General features: G+C 38.9%; 2 protein-coding genes across 6 annotated transcripts; both read right to left on the bottom strand.

Moving 5' to 3' along the window:
* Positions 1-877: 877 nt before the first annotated feature.
* On the bottom strand, positions 878-8,155 carry LOC115057397 (ATP-dependent zinc metalloprotease YME1L1-like). Of its 4 annotated transcripts, XM_029524494.1 has the most exons (19): positions 7,991-8,155; positions 7,258-7,386; positions 7,174-7,194; positions 6,930-7,107; positions 6,375-6,473; positions 6,074-6,183; positions 5,558-5,708; positions 5,373-5,456; positions 4,689-4,862; positions 4,384-4,536; positions 4,075-4,207; positions 3,499-3,561; positions 3,227-3,339; positions 2,957-3,112; positions 2,425-2,576; positions 2,202-2,328; positions 1,979-2,052; positions 1,804-1,890; positions 878-1,711 (listed from the first exon to the last, which is right to left on the bottom strand). In XM_029524494.1, the coding sequence occupies exons 1-19, from the start codon at positions 8,021-8,023 to the stop codon at positions 1,568-1,570; spliced, it is 2,181 nt and encodes a 726-aa protein (XP_029380354.1). In that variant the 5' UTR covers positions 8,024-8,155; the 3' UTR covers positions 878-1,567. The 4 variants fall into 4 exon arrangements, with proteins under 4 accessions (XP_029380354.1, XP_029380353.1, XP_029380355.1 ...); XM_029524493.1 differs by lacking the exon at positions 7,174-7,194; XM_029524495.1 differs by lacking the exon at positions 7,174-7,194 and having other exon boundaries at positions 4,689-4,841.
* Positions 8,156-9,348: 1,193 nt separating this feature from the next.
* Positions 9,349-14,930, bottom strand: LOC115058227 (acyl-CoA-binding domain-containing protein 5-B-like). 2 transcript variants are annotated; one of them, XM_029525538.1, is made up of 12 exons: positions 14,820-14,930; positions 14,340-14,463; positions 13,888-13,960; positions 13,208-13,358; positions 12,984-13,022; positions 12,360-12,575; positions 11,061-11,276; positions 10,637-10,731; positions 10,342-10,528; positions 10,002-10,216; positions 9,688-9,738; positions 9,352-9,601 (listed from the first exon to the last, which is right to left on the bottom strand). In XM_029525538.1, exons 1-12 carry the CDS (start codon positions 14,920-14,922, stop codon positions 9,482-9,484), a joined length of 1,590 nt encoding a protein of 529 aa, XP_029381398.1. In that variant the 5' UTR covers positions 14,923-14,930; the 3' UTR covers positions 9,352-9,481. The 2 variants fall into 2 exon arrangements, with proteins under 2 accessions (XP_029381399.1, XP_029381398.1); XM_029525539.1 differs by lacking the exons at positions 12,360-12,575; positions 12,984-13,022 and having other exon boundaries at positions 9,349-9,406; positions 9,486-9,601; positions 10,342-10,510.
* Positions 14,931-15,991: the final 1,061 nt, after the last annotated feature.

Here is a 15,991-nt window from a genome sequence, read left to right as displayed (position 1 = left end):
AACATTGTTCATTAAGTTTGTTATTTTCAGCAGTTTAATAAAATAAATGTATAATACATCCTGACCTACTGACCCATATTACACACACAAGCGAAAAGCTTTTGTTTTTATTTATTTTAGCTGCTCTAACATTCATTAAGTTCTGTCAGCTCATTGTTGAGATATTTGTCCATCATAGCAGAGAACCTTTCAGCATAAAAGCATTACTATACATCTATATACAATATTTCCATCACAGCTCAATCTCTCTCACACACACACACAGCTACTTGGGTCAAAGATCAATATACATAGAGTGCCAAACTGAAAGAAAACACAGAAAGTTACACTATGATATAACACACCCTGGTGATAACCTTGGTAGCTTTACTGTCTGTACTAAAATGAGAATTTTGTTTCTGTAACTGTTAAATTTCAAATGGAGACATTCGACACCTGAAGAACTGACAAATGAGTGCAGCTACTCACAAACTGCGTGTCATATTCACAACTACATTCTCTCAACTCTTACAGATTTGAGTTCACATCTGCCTCACATCATATCTTGCGGACAGCAATGACCAGTAACTCGAAGAAGTGCCAAATGCACTCAATGGTAGCAACAAGAAAAACTGATACATTTGCTGAAAGGCTTTTTGGAGGCCAAACTCATAATTCGAGAGTTTTAAAAAAAATTTGTATCACTACTTTAAAATCCAAAAGATCCCAGTGGTCTATCACTACAACAATGCAGTTTGTATTTCTTTAATGCACTTGCATTTAATAAATTAAATAAATGTCAAAAGTACATATGTGCAGTTCACTCATCCGATGTTCTGACATGATGCAGTTTAAAATCTGATATTTCCTATTTCAAAAGGAAAAAAAAATATGCACCCAGTACAGACCACCTTTAAAAACAAACAACGGGGACAAAAAGGAGTTGAGGAACAGACAAATATAAATAGGTGTATACATACAACACGCACGCGGACACACTAAAACTTTAGGTTCCAAGTTCAGAATAACCTAAGTGGCAGTAGTGAGTACAACCTAACCAAGATAACACAGACAAAAACAAGCTCTGATTAGGCTCAATTACACATTAACTCTTTGGGAAATGCTGAGCAGCTTACAGCTGCTAACAGAAGAGGAATTTATTTCAGACCTGACCCAGAATTTTTACCCAATTGTTAAAGAAAGGAATCCAGGTAATGTGTACATTTGACGTGTATACTTACATTCATGTATCATCCCAACACCAGCTAATAAAGTGCACTGAGCAACATAATGAACATTATATGTTCAACCTTCATCACATACATTGAACCAGTCCACCATACACCTGCTTTCCTTTAAAACACAGGGAGGCCATGTTTAAGTTTCAAATAAAGAAGCTATTTGTCTGGGCATATTAATGAAATTCCAAGAGGCGAAGGCATGAAAATATGACATTGTCCCATTGCACTTTATTCTTTTGAGTCACCTCTTAGGACCTGAGTCCATACCTCCCTTCTTTATGCCTGAGTGCCTTAATCCTGACCCCTTCCCTGTTGCTTCCCTCGAAGTGTTGCCAACTTTGCTGGTTTCATCTTGTCTCCAGGGTTTTACCCTCCAAGACCAACTGGATTTCTTTGGCATCCAGTGTCTCATACATGAGCAGAGCATCTGCCAGGTTCTTGTGTTCCTTGGCATGAGACTTCAGCAGGGCTTTGGCACGCTCGTAAGATTCCTGGAGATGGCAATAGAAAACAGTGGGTTGGAATATGTCTAATGGAGCAGAGTGGGTTTTTATGTTCAGCTATTTTACCGTGTGGCACAGACCTTCAGTAACAGCCTGACTTCATGCTCCACAGCAGCTTGTGTCTCTGGGCTCTGCTGTGTAATGTCAGTGTACGTCATCACACCCAGCTGAGAGAGACAAAGATAAATATCACATACTAACTAATACTGAATATAATATGATCAGTCTTTTCTCTTCCCTGTCAAGGCCATCTACCTTCTCACACATTCCAAATCTGGTCACCATCATCTTAGCGATCTTTGTAGCACTGTCAAAGTCGCTTGATGCTCCTGCAAAAGGACAAAAAGATCCTTTCAGACGTCAGCCTTATTTTCTGATGTAATAAATGTCATGAGATTTCCTTTTTTTTTTTTTTTTTTAATTCTCTCTCATTTTATGACTCCAAATCTTAGTAGGGGTTTAGGGAAGTCTTTCCTACCAGTAGTAATGTATTCATGGCCAAATATAAGCTCCTCTGCCACACGTCCGCCCATGCTAACGTCCATCTGGGCCAGTAACTGGGAGCGAGTCTCACTCCAACGGTCATTCTCTGGAAGCATAGACACCTAAAAAGAAGATGTAAAAAAAACTAGGAATGTTTGCTTAAGAACTGGTATCAGAGTTGAAGATGCACAGGTTTTAAAAGCTTCAGATCTTCTTACATGTCCTAAACTGGGGCCCCTGGGCATGATGGTGGCTTTGTTGATTGGCATTGCATCTTTGGTGTAGTAAGCTACAATCGCATGGCCTGATTCGTGGTATGCCGTTATGAGCTTGTTCTTCTTGTCTATTTCTGCACTCCTCCTCTCAGGGCCTAAAAAAAAAAAAGAGGGGAAATTGTATGAGATGATGGTATAATGAATAAAGTAATGAACAACAATAAAAAAAAAAAAAAAAAAAAAAAAAAACCAACATAAAACGCAGGCTGCATGGTGGAATAGTGGTTAGTGCTGTTGCCCCACAACAAGAAGGCTGTGGGTTCAGTTCCTGTAGGTCTGAGTGCGAGTACGAGTGGGTGGTTGTCTCTGTATATTGGCCCTGTGATGGACTGGCAACCTGTCCGGGGTGTACTCCACCTGTGCAACCCGAAAATTCTTAAGCAGTAGAAGATGAATGAGAGTGAGTGGAAAGAAAGGAATTGTGAAGAGGCTAGTAGAAAAATGAAGTACATCAGTTGGGCAAAGCTTATCTCACCCATGAGGATTTTGTCTTTGGCAAACTCCAACTCCTTCATGGTGACCATGTCTTTTCCATCAACTGCAGCCTTCAGGGCCGCCTGATTGACCAGATTTTCCAGGTCAGCACCCGAGAAGCCCACTGTGCCCCGAGCAATAATATTGGCCTCAACAGCTACACAGCAATGAATAGCAAAGCACTTATTAAAAGATTCAGCCTACACTTCAAATACAATGGACTACAAGTACAGTGGAGTACAATATATTTTGGTCAATGGATATTTCACACCTGGATCCATTTTAATCTTCTTCAGATACCAGTTGAGGATCTCTGTGCGTCCTTTCACATCTGGTTTGGGGACAGTCACCTGCATGTCAAAACGTCCAGGGCGGATCAGGGCACTAGAAGGGTTAATTAGCTTGTTAGGAAAATGCTGACGGCAGTAAAAGCTGTCTTATAAAGACAGGTATGAGTCTGAAGGGTTTGTGTTAAGGGATAAACCTTCTAAAATGTGCACTGAAAGCCCTGACATTTTGGAAGCAGCAAAAAGATAAACTTACTTATCCAACGCTTCTGGGAAGTTTGTTGCCCCAATGATGATCACACCTTCATTTGGTTTAAACCTGTAACATTACATGACAGGGTGCAGGTCAGTGTTTCATCTCGCTTTCTACTACATTTTACCATCTCAGAGGACTTCACCTGGTTCAAGTCAGATTGTAGCACAATGCGGGATTCACGCACTCATACTATAGCAAACACACTCATGATTAAAAAATATAAATTACATTCCAAAAGGGATATTATAACTACAGGTTTATTACAATCAAAAATACTGCTACCATATACCAAAAATATGCACTTTAGCTTATCTTGATTTGAAGAGTTTGCCCTTTTACATGCGTTACACCTACAGTTTCAACTTTGTATTCCTTCAGTTTGTGCAGAAAATACAACAATGGATTAACATTTTAAGAAACTGCAAATCAAAAAGTTTTTATGTTAATGTTTGCTGCAGCTGCTACTATTTACTTAAAAAAATAACAACAGTCAATAAATCAATCAATCTGGTATGAATTTATGGTATGAGGGAAGATACCTCCTCAATCTGAAAAGGCTAATTATAATTTTTTTACCCATCCATCTCAGCAAGCAGTTGGTTAATAGTCTGCCTGGAGTAAGGGTGCATGGGTGACTCAATCCTTTTCCCACCCACACTGTCCAGCTCGTCAATAAAGATCACACAGGGAGCATTGGCTTTACCCTCCCCTAAGGAAAAAAATAGTCACAAAATGCAAAAATATTCAGTACAATTAGAATTATAGTTACCACAGTAACAATATATTAGCCTTTGTATTAGGAGACATAAACTTTAAACACTCAATTGGCACTTAAGAAAGCAAAAGTAAAGCTATGATGATACAAAAAACAAAACAAAAACCTACTGAAAAGGTTTCTGATGCGACTGGCTCCTACTCCAACAAACATCTCATCAAACTCTGATCCAGAGGCGTAGTAGAACGGCACATCTGCCTCACCAGCCACTGCTCTTGCCAGCAGGGTTTTACCAGTACCTGGCGGACCGACAAGCAGTACACCTAAAGTAAATGAGGATGGGGATATGAAGAAAGTCAGAGTCCTGAAAGTATTGCCCAGTCACAAAAAACAACTGAAAAGAGCCAATAGGTACTATGAGGAACCTATGTTGCTTATAGTACCTAGTGGATATATGCAGCCATGGACACACTACCTTTTGGCAGCTTTCCTCCCAGTGCTGTAAACTTCTGTGGGTTTTTCAGGAACTCCACTACTTCTTGCAGCTCATTTTTAGCTTCCTCAACCCCTTTGACATGCTCAAATGTCACATTTTTCATCTGGACAGGGTCCACTGCTGAGTCCAGGCCTGTTGTGGTTCGGAACCGCACTATCCAAAATGGTTAGATTAAAGTTCGAAATCACACTGCATGGCATTGTTAATGAGCGCGCGCGCGCACACACACACACACACACACACATACAAACCCACATACAGTCTGTGATTAAGAGTTAATTAATAACTATATCAGATATTAGTGCATAAATTATGCAAGTTAATATTCACAGTAGTCCACATAAAAGCTCAAAATATTGACTGTCGATGCCAGTGGCCAACTGTTTGTTTGGCTGATGCTGATGTTAGACTGATATCATTGCATCCCTGTTGCATCCCTGTTGCAAATTAAAGCATTGGCCAGTGACATCGGCTATGTCAATTCTAACTTATTTAGAGATAGGGGGATGTTAGTAATTTGTGGGAATATTGGCTCATACTAATGTCTGTCAGATGTACTTGTGCATCCCTAATACTAACATTTTAAACTGGGGCATATTGCAGAAGATTCCATGAGAGACAATTTGTTAAAAACCAGGTCTAGAAGAGAACAGGAGCCTTTACCCGATAGGAAAGGGGTTTTGGAGATTCCATAGAGCCCAACAAGAAGCAGCACCAACAGGATGAGACGAGTCCTCCTCAGAGAATCTGAACAGTTGGAAAATTGACAGGAAAATGGCACATCAGTACCGTAGTAATGGCCACGTGATAAAATTGCTAATGTGTGTTATTTGCATTCTTCTATTCACCTTGAGTGCGTTGTGTCAATGCTTGAGCTTTCAGGAAACCCTCTGCGAAGCCCATTTTGAAAGCATCCTGATGTCCATCAGGTATATTCTTGTTCTTCAACAGGCGGTCTAGGCTTTCCACTTCAATCCCCTTGTCACGAGAAAGGAAACCCTATAGGACATAACACAAGGGTTAGCAGTTTCACAGGGCCAGAAAATATATTTACTTTTAATCACAACTTTGCTATGAAAAGAGATTGAACTGGACAGGCTTTGTAGGCCTGAACATTTAAGGGAGTGCCCTTTGTTACTTTCATGCAGAGACAGTACAGCTTTTTTATTAATTCAGGCAATCCTCAAGTACTTTTAATGACTTAGCTAATGCAGCACTATAAATGATAACATAAGCTGACTAAATAAAAAAATAGTTTCTCAAACTGGCTATACAGAACACAAATTTCGCAATTTCTCTTGTGTCAGTCTAACACGTCTACGGATTTGACTGAGCGTGTTAACCATGTGAACAGCAGTACCTACTTTCATAAAAGATGGTGTGAACCCATCAGATTCCTGTGGGCGGTCGAAGCCTAACTGCAGTCGCCTGGTTTTGCTCCTTAAAGTTTTGAAGCCTCTGCTCTGGACCAACACTTGAAGTAAACAAAGTATGTTTAAGTTGTGATATTTTCCACATCATATTACTTAACCAAATTATCACAAGGATTACAAATATACATATTATTAAATTGTGCAAATTAAAGTTAGATTCCATGAATTGAATGCAATGCTACAGATCAATAATAATTATAATCATGTATAAATTCTTTAAATTGATTGTTACCAGGCCAGTGTTGCAGCTCTGTGCAGACAGACTGAAGAGGTGATGGTTGTTGCCGGAAAAAAACTTGGGCTGAAATTGGCATGAGAGCAGATGAAAATCCTGGGAAGAGATTAAAAGTGCTGATTATTACACATTCTTACTATTATTATTATTATTATTATTATTACTACTACATTATTACACATGCATTACTTATTTATACACAGTTAACTGTGATCAACTCTGGAAAATAGGGCAGCAATGACCCTCCGCTTCACCTAGAAGCTGAACAGATCACATAAGGTGAGCTGAATCAGAATACCCTAGGAATAGTGCTTCCCTCTGCAAAGTTGAAAATGCTGCTCTTCCATGTTCTTTTGTGAATTATGTATTAATTGGATTAAGTATGATCAAGAGACAGCACATTCAATGATACTATTACAGACCTGTGAAACGTAAACAGCAGTGACACCAAGCTTGATTAAAATTAGTAGTCTAAGACACACTAGTTTAAGGGGAATAAGGTGAATCACAAGTGTCTTATATAATATTTAGAGCCAACATTAGCATTCTCACCATGCTTGTTGTAGAAGAAGGAGTGTGTAGAAAGATGGGAGGTCCTCCAGGTTGTCTGACTGGAGAGTGGAACCGACAACTCCTGTGTGCCCAAGGGTGGCAGTACACACTTCACAAGCTCATTGAGCTGCTGTGCTCCAAGGTCGGAAAATCCAAGCTCCTGCAGGTTCCACATGGACTACACCATACAAGCACATTTCATCAAATGTATTTTACTCCTTGCAAAGCTATAGGCAGTGGCCACTATTGAGTAAACCCATACAATCTAATGGGATACAACTGTTCTGCCAAAAAACTACTTTTTTTGAGACCGCATGCTAATGCATACCTCTGCACAGTTCAGTTCTGAGTCGGGGACATGATCCTTGTCCTTTCTAAAGCTGCTGCTGCTGCTGCTTGCCACTGAGCTCTTCGGAGAGTGCAGGACGTTGATCAGGTGGCTGAGAGGTACAGTCACCTTGGAGCAGTGAGGGAAGTTAATGCATTTTGACGCATTTAACGACAATTATCAAACACAATGTTGCACTTTTCATTAAAACCCACTATCTGCAGCTCAAACAGAGGGTGGCAATAAGTAGAAGGGCTCATTTGTGTTTCTAAGTCTGTATGCGTGAGATCAGGGTTAACACCTTGTGCTAGATGAAAGCAAATAAGTCAGATTGGCGTATAGCGTTTGAACAGAAAAGAGGGTCCAAGTGTTTACTTATAAAGCACATACGGGTGATCAGCAATCAAGCAGGTGTCTGACTGACGCAGTTTGGCACCTCGGCAGCTAAGGACACACTGGACACTCACAGCAGCTCCGGCGGTTTAACGAAGTTAGCTGCTTTTATATCAGGGGGCCGCACAGAACAGGAGACATGTTTCTGTTCAATCACGAGCGGGATGTGAAGTCCATTCATTAAAAACCATTAACCCGAAACACAAGGTCGACAAAAACCTGGTTTGCAGGAAAACAGGCTAAGGTTAAAGCGGTTTGCTCACAGGCGGAGCGGCACGGAGCAGAAACAAAACAACAACGCTGCTAACGTTAGCGCGTCCTCCCGGTTCCTCCGTCTCACCTGAGGTTGGACCGTCATGGTCAAAGAAAACATGATGAAATCTCCCGACGAGCTGCACAAGTTTCACCGCGGCCCCCGACAGGTAAAGTCCCGTCTATCTCTCTCTTTAAATTTCTGTCGCAGACGCTTCAAGTCAAGACTAACATAAAACGGATATGACCGCTAGTGTTGCAGCCCCTTTTGGGTCCCCGTTGAAATTTGTTCCTTCACTGAAGTTCCGTTTATCGAGCTCATTGCAAAGTAGTAAGGTCATCGTGCTGACCAATAATCGTCTGAAGTCTAATAACCATTTAAATTTCACAGGAATCTTTTTTCTTTAATAATGACAACAATAATAAGTGAGCTTATTACCTTTCAAAACATAGTTACCAAGTGCTTTACACATTAAAAATGTGAAGTAAATAAAACTGCCTTAAAAACTGAAAAACAGGTAAGTGCGAATAAAAAAGCCCAATAAAAAGAAGAAATAATTAATTTCTCTACAATAAATGGTTTCCAGAATGTATTTATTGCACGTCAAGTTTGCTTCTTAATATACTGATGTTTTGCAACTGTATATTTGAAAGCACTCAAAGCACACATTCTTCTTCATTTTCACCAAACACCTGACAATAAACAAGAATGATTATATATTCATATATGGATTGTCTCTACTTTGTATGTTACTAAAAAAAAAAAAAAACAACGTTTTATTTACTGTTTTTATCTTATGCAAATGGCCAGTCTTTAATGTCATTGCAGATAAACTATAAAATAAGAATAAACATTCAATTTATAGTGTATATATATATATTTTTTTAATCTTAAATGCCTACTTGGTCATTAATGAAATGCTGTAGAAATATTTTTACATTTCAGACCATTTATTAATTTATTATCAGGAAAAGAATAATAGTTGATAAAAAATTTGGACCTCACTACATGTAATGTGCAATAAATAAAATCATACTATATAATAATAACAATAATAATAATAATTAAAACTCTTATCAGCTACGGTCAATGGCAGGTATATGAATATGAATTAATTTCTCTTAAAACTTCACTTTGTTATGTTACATACATGTATATTGAGGCTTGGTGTGGTTATCTGTGAGACATGGCATAAATAAGACCACCTAATCCTAAAATAACTATAACAAGGAGAAAGTGCCTGCATTCATAACATATTCATCTTCCCTAACTGACAACCTTGCACATTGTTCATGAAGTCAAAATGCTATGCCACACCCACAACCTCTCCCTCTGACCATCCATCAATTTAAGGAAGATATTAAATTTCTGCTGGCATCTCATTACATTGCCTGTGTTGGTGACTTATGAAAGCCACAGAAGAACAAAACAAGCAACAACTTCTTCCCAGGTTCATGTTCATTGAATAATGTTGGCCTCTGTCAGGCAATTCAGAGGATTTTCCTGTGAGGAGAAAAGGGGAAACAATGTGGTCATAGTAGTGATAAAACCTGAAATGATTTTTAAGAACTATTTTGTTCACCTTCTCTTCCTTTGTAAGTAAACTTGGAAAAGCCAGTGGGCGATAAGAGGCCAGAGTGCAGTCAAAAACACTGTGAGCGGAGCGAATTCAAAAGGCCACCAGGATGGTCTCAGGATCTGTAAAAACAGTGAACTTTCCATAAAGGGAGTGAAAGAAGAAAATAAGAAAACTGCATAAAAATCTAATGGACTATTTTAAGCACCTTTCGTGCTACAGCTAGGGAATCCTCCTGTCTCGGTGAAGATGGTCTTGACTGAAAATATAGAAATCCATGAATAATTATACAATGACCTGGCAAATCATTAAGTCCATTCGCATCAAGAATCCAAGATATTAAGCACACACATTCCTGAAGAAAAAGTTAGCAAAAGCAATATAAAATGAATTTCTCTGCATAAAAAAAAAAAACATACAATAGTAATAGTAGTAGTTAAAGTAATTAAATTGCAAAAGTAAATGTCAATATCTCCATCAATAGCGGTCTAGACAACTGGGCCAAATCCTCAACTCTTTCACCTGGGATACGTTGATCATCTCTAGAGTTTGTAGCCTGTGCAGCACATTGGCCATATCACGCTGCAGCCTCAGCAGAGCTGTAGCTATCTGCTCGTTGACAGTTCCCCTGGATGAACTACTTGGATGTCTGCTTTGCGACACACAACAGCTGGTAGCATCTGCACTGACACACCACTGAGAACTACAGGTAACCCTTGGCGACTGACAGCCTGAAACTGGAGGCAGATTGTAGCAGATTAATGCCATAACATGTAACTTATTTACTGTCGAACACTCAGGCGAGTAAGCGCACATCCTTGGAGAAAGGAAGAGTATGGAAACTGTGTGAATGTAGTCTCACCTCTCCCTCTTCTTGACAATGAGCTTGTGTATGAGTGCATACTAATCCCATCTTTAAAGTAGGAATCTTTTGCTGGCATTTGATCCTCTTCTCCATTTAGGGTAGTGCTGCTCTCAAACCAATGATCCTTTTGCTTTACTGAAGCTGCTCCTGATCCCAGACACTGAGCCTTGGATGTAAACACCCGATTGTAGGAGAAAAAGACAGATCATCTTAAATTCATGTTTGACTTTATAAAACTTCATGATTTTCTTCCCATCAGGATCATTAGTGTTGTAGAGGAGGGACCCTGCACCTCTTCCATGGCTAGATGTTCCATTGAGTCACAGAATTCCTCATTATCTGAGTCTGTAGATCTGTGGTTCTTCTCATGAGCAGCATCCCTGTGACCTCAGAAGTCAAAACACAACACTCAAACATTTATTTGTCCCCGTTCAGGTGAGCAATAGACAGAGAGCGCTTTATAAGTAACTATATATATATATATATATATATATAAACTATATGCTTTACACTGAAGATTATAGTATGGTACAGTAACATAGATTTCAACTTTTTGTTTGAGATCACTGCTCATTTTATGCAATTTTTCCTAAATTTCCCTTTGCTGTAACAAGTTTCAATTTGTACAAATTATTATTCCCACATCTTGTGCTTTTTCTTACAAATGCAACCAATAAGAACAAATAAACTCTTTTTGCATTCATTTGTGATCTTACCATTCAGGTGTCCATTAAACTGCATGTATGGATTATATGGCACTCCAGGCACTATGGAACAGGCCAGTTCCTCCTCCTCTACCTCACTGTTGAGGGAGCTGTGTGTCCCATTGGTGAAAGAGGACATGCTGGGTTCTATGCTGCTGCTTGACCCTCGAGTGCCAGACCTCAACCTCTTGTCCTCGACCATGAGCAGCCGAGGATTAGGACTCCAAACTGGGGCAAGATGAGAAAGCGCCAATGGAGTATGACAAATCTTTTCCAAGGAGCATAGTTCTCTTTCATGCTGACTTTGTGTATCCATATCTCACCCTGGCTGTATTGAGAGCAAATTACTTTTTACTGTATCTCACTGAAATAAATTTCATAGCTGTCTGAATGTATTCAGTGAGAAATTTATAGACTCCAATAGAAACAATTTGTGCCTTGCATTACATCCAAATTAATTCACAAAACTTTATTAATAAAGAAAAAAATTGGAGCAAATTTGTACTTGCTAGATTTGCACACCTGCAGAACACAAAGTTACAAAACTTTACAAGTATGTACTTAATATCAAAAGGAAGCTCAAGTTTAAACTTGGGTGTTGTCTAGCCAATTATTGAATACTCATTTATTAATTTCATAATAATTGAGGTCAGAAATATTGCAGCCAGTGTGAGATGTATCATGAAAGACTGTTTTCAAATGTGGATTGATACAGTTTTGGTATATGAGTTTTTATTTTCACCAGGTTTAGAGTAGTGCCCCTGTTCATGGCAATGAAGACACATCATCCAGTATAAAAGTGAAGCTCACTGATGTGTGGCAAAAGCATAAAATATCACACCAGTCTTGCATTTTTATTTTCATAGCATTTATAACCAGAGACCATCCGATAACTTAAGACACAATGACGGTCACTATGGTGATGTTCTGAAGCATGTGTTTTCATTAGCCATTACAACTTCTTTACGTTGGTAATCTGTATGCATAGGTTTGATCCCACTCAACTTTAAACTCTTGTCTTCATTTTGTTTTCAACTACACACATGTAAATTTTAGTATCTTGTAAGGTTTGTTACGCTATTGACCAAAACAGAAACATCTCAAAGCAGCACCTGTAGTTGCTCCTGTTTGAGTAGGTGTCTCCAAGACTCACAGACCTGGCAGATACACTTAAGATGTTGTGAACCTTAGCTATTAATAAATGTAAGAAAACACTTGATGCCCCCTGTTGGTTTTGGCGTATGTAACCTCGACAACACAGCTAACACAACTTCACAGCAAACAAAAACTAACTACAAGTACTGATAGTACCTTTTTTCTCCTTTTCCTCCTTGTCTTCATCTTCTGTATTATCCTCTTCATCCCAATGCTCCTCTTCCTCACTTCTGCTCCAATCACTACTTTCCTCTTTTCTCTCGATTTCACTATAGTTTTTACCTCCCTCTTCCTCCTGGCTACTGAGACTTAAGCCTTGAACACTTTCTTTTTCGTGAAGGTTTTGTATATCATCCCACAGATCCCCATATCCTGAACAGTGAGGGAAATACTCTTGATTATCTCTTTATCGATGAATATGTCGCACTATGTCAAGCTACAAAAAGTAAACACACACACACCTGACAGAGCATTAAGGTTCACAGGAGTAAAAGTGCAAATAATGACATAAGTCACCAAAGAAACATACTGACCAACCACTGTAAAGCATCACAACATGTACTGCATGACAGGCCACACAGGAAACATTCACCTAGCACGTTCCCCACAGTGCCTGCACTGTATTTGCCTTAGTCTTAATTCAGCCTAGAGCAGCACCCGTGATCAGTCAAATGAAACGCTAATGAAAGCAACTCAATTAAATTAAAATTAGCTTGTTCAGCCTGAGACCAAAGAGCAATCTATTAACTCTAAAGCTATAGTAAAAACCAAGAGACTTGCCTTCCATTGCTGACTTCTTAAATGCTTTGACCAGCTCATCTAATGATAAAAAGACATGCAGGACAGGCTCAGAAAAGAAATCTCAGTCACTGAGAAAGATACATCAACAGCAACACAACATCCTACAAGAAGAGCAGTTTCCTACCTGAAGTGTATTATGCATTATCCTTTGATTTGCCTCCCAGTGCAAAGTTATTATAATCTTTTCTGATTGTGTACATTACCTGCTTCCTTTGCAAAAGGCCTAGTGAAGGGCCTTCTGTCTATTTCATTTTCTTCAGCTTCCTCTTCCTCTACATCTACTTCAGCATAGAAGTTACCAAGCTTCTGCACCAGGTCGGACACTTCATCTGAGATTGGGATGGTCTCCAAAATCTGATGGCAAATATTAAAAGTTTAGATAGGTAGATCTTTATTTATCATTGTAACATACAACAAAACGTCGTTTGAGCAGTCCAATTACAACAAAAATAAATGTTGTGAAAGGGATTAGGGTAATATGGCACATGTACTTGCACTTACTTCTGCATAAATAGGCTATAAATCTAAGTTGAATAAATATAATTATGTGTTGCCATGGCTCACTGAATTTTGATCTGGAGTGAATAAGTGACTGCCACGTAGATGTTACCAGGTGATGTTTCAGTTCATGCTTACAGATCTATGAGGCTCCACTAGCACAGTTCTTGGTGGTAGATGTTTTGCAAGTTATACATTTAGCATGTTAACATTAGCGCTATATACATGTTGCAGCTGAGGCTAATAGGAATGTGATTGGTATTTGGGTAATGGACATGCTTTTTACTTACAATGCCAAAACCAATAATGTGAGGAAAGATGTCAGTGTATTTATTATTGTGCATGTTCCATTTATTGAGGCCCAGTTGTCCATGAAAAGATTTACCAGCTGGATGTCCTCAACATAATTCTTCATCGCCTCCTCTCTTGTCATATTTCCTAAAGAGCTCCATGCATCCCTGGCAACACAAAGCCAAGCTTTTAACACTGACAACAACAACAACAACAACAAACAGTAATTGAAAAATTAAACAATGAAGTCACAGGGGTAGTTCATTCAACAGAAATTTCACTCTATTTAATTTATTCCGCAGGATAACCCCCTGGATAGACCTGCTGTACAAACCATTAATATTTTTTTGTTATTGGATTGAAAATTGGGATTTTTCTTCAAAATTGTACAACATCAAGTGATTGTATCTGTGAATAGCATCATTATATTTTCAATATAATATGAAACATGCAAATAGTGATACTTTCCTTTGGGCATAATTCTGGATTTAGCTGTGGAATATAACAATTACATGTACATGAAGACAACATACAATTCATACTTACCATTTAGCTTTTCCACGAGTGTCCCAGAAGCCACTCGGTCTAGGGATGTTGCAGGGCCCTGTGGTGGCCTGCTTATAGTAACTGTAGAACATTAGCATCATGTCATCAGATGGCTGGAAAGGACCTGAGAAATGAAGAAGGCTGATTAGAAAGGGAATTAGTCTTGTGTAACATCATATCTGGTTAACTATAAAACATACATGGAGGACAACTTGGAAATACAATGTAAACATGTGAAACCCAGCAGTTGCTATTAAACCTGACGGCTGACTGATTGACTTAATCAGTCGTCACCCTTATAGCAGCTTTGTCAATGGAAGTACAGCCAGCAGTGACAGCTCCCAATGTAGGTCAGTGTTTGCACACCGAGGACACAGCACATAACTGGACTTCAGAGTTCAGCTATGTGCTCTGGGGAGGTCAGTCTGTCTGATCTCTTTCGGTCACAGTCTCAGTCAGAGTAGAAGAGAAAGTTATCACCTTCTTCAGGCAAACTCTGCATCACTTTGACTGCAGCGGTGAATTTCGCCTCCAGGCTGTGTTTGTCCTCCTGCGCCATGCTGAGCCCCAGGAAGGATGACATGAAGGAGTCCTCACTTCTTCAACACACATTTGAACCAATTAATAGGAGGGGAAAAAATGGCGCATTTCAGAAAGTGTTCATAATTTAGCCATCATTGCAGGTAGTTACCACCTGTCTTGTTAATGTAGGGAGACTGTTTCCCTTTTAATCCAGGAGATATTAGATAAAACCGGTGTGTTTATTCAGGCCTCGTCCGTTTAGCGATAACACACTACACTCATTATCAGAATTGTATCGGCTATTTTTGATTTATTAAAGACTCACCATAAAGTTCATTTTCGCCGGTGCAATTTTTTTTCATTTGCCGGGTGCCTGTCAGCAAGATGCAGCAGAAAGCCAATCTTGAATCCGGTCAAGTATGAGCTAAACAGCCAACGTCTAAGTGCTAAGTACACCTGGGAAATGTAGTTTTCTTTCAGGAAAAGCCCATAGATGGCGGCGTCACACTGAACCCTTCATCACTCATTTCCCAGAAGCCCCCTCTCAGTGGGGGATTAAAGCAATTATGTATGATGAGAGATGTGGTGCCATTTGTTTTTTGTATGTATACATGTATGTTTTTTCTGCACATGTCAAAATAAGATTTTATTTTCAAATTGTTTTAACAGTATAGTGCCATTAGTATTTTTAGAATGTCGTATTGAATCAAATATTGCATCAGTCATCTAGGACATGAAAAGTTTTCCATAGTATTTACAGGTAAATTTTGGTTGTTTACTCCGCTTATGCTTCTTGTTTACTCTGTATGTAGGTAGCTACCCCGGCTACCTCTTAGAATTATCTTATTATTCTAAACTATGGAATAATTTCAACAAATATAACGTGGTTAACATGGCTCATACGGTTATATTTATTGCTCTAAGATGTCATCGCACCTTTAACACTTGCGTGCCTTATTTTTAGAAACCTATTTTTCAATGGTTGTATTTTACTTGACAAATACACACTTTTGACATCTTTTATTTGTGCATCATTCTGTATGCGGGCATGCATATGTGTATGTATGCGCACATGTGTGTGTTTTTTTTTACGGTAAATTATTATAAATATCACACAATATCACAAATAT

This window comes from Echeneis naucrates, chromosome 17, assembly GCF_900963305.1.
Source record: "Echeneis naucrates chromosome 17, fEcheNa1.1, whole genome shotgun sequence".
In the NCBI taxonomy this organism is placed as follows: Eukaryota; Metazoa; Chordata; class Actinopteri; order Carangiformes; family Echeneidae; genus Echeneis; species Echeneis naucrates.
This window is presented reverse-complemented; position numbering and strand designations above follow the sequence as displayed.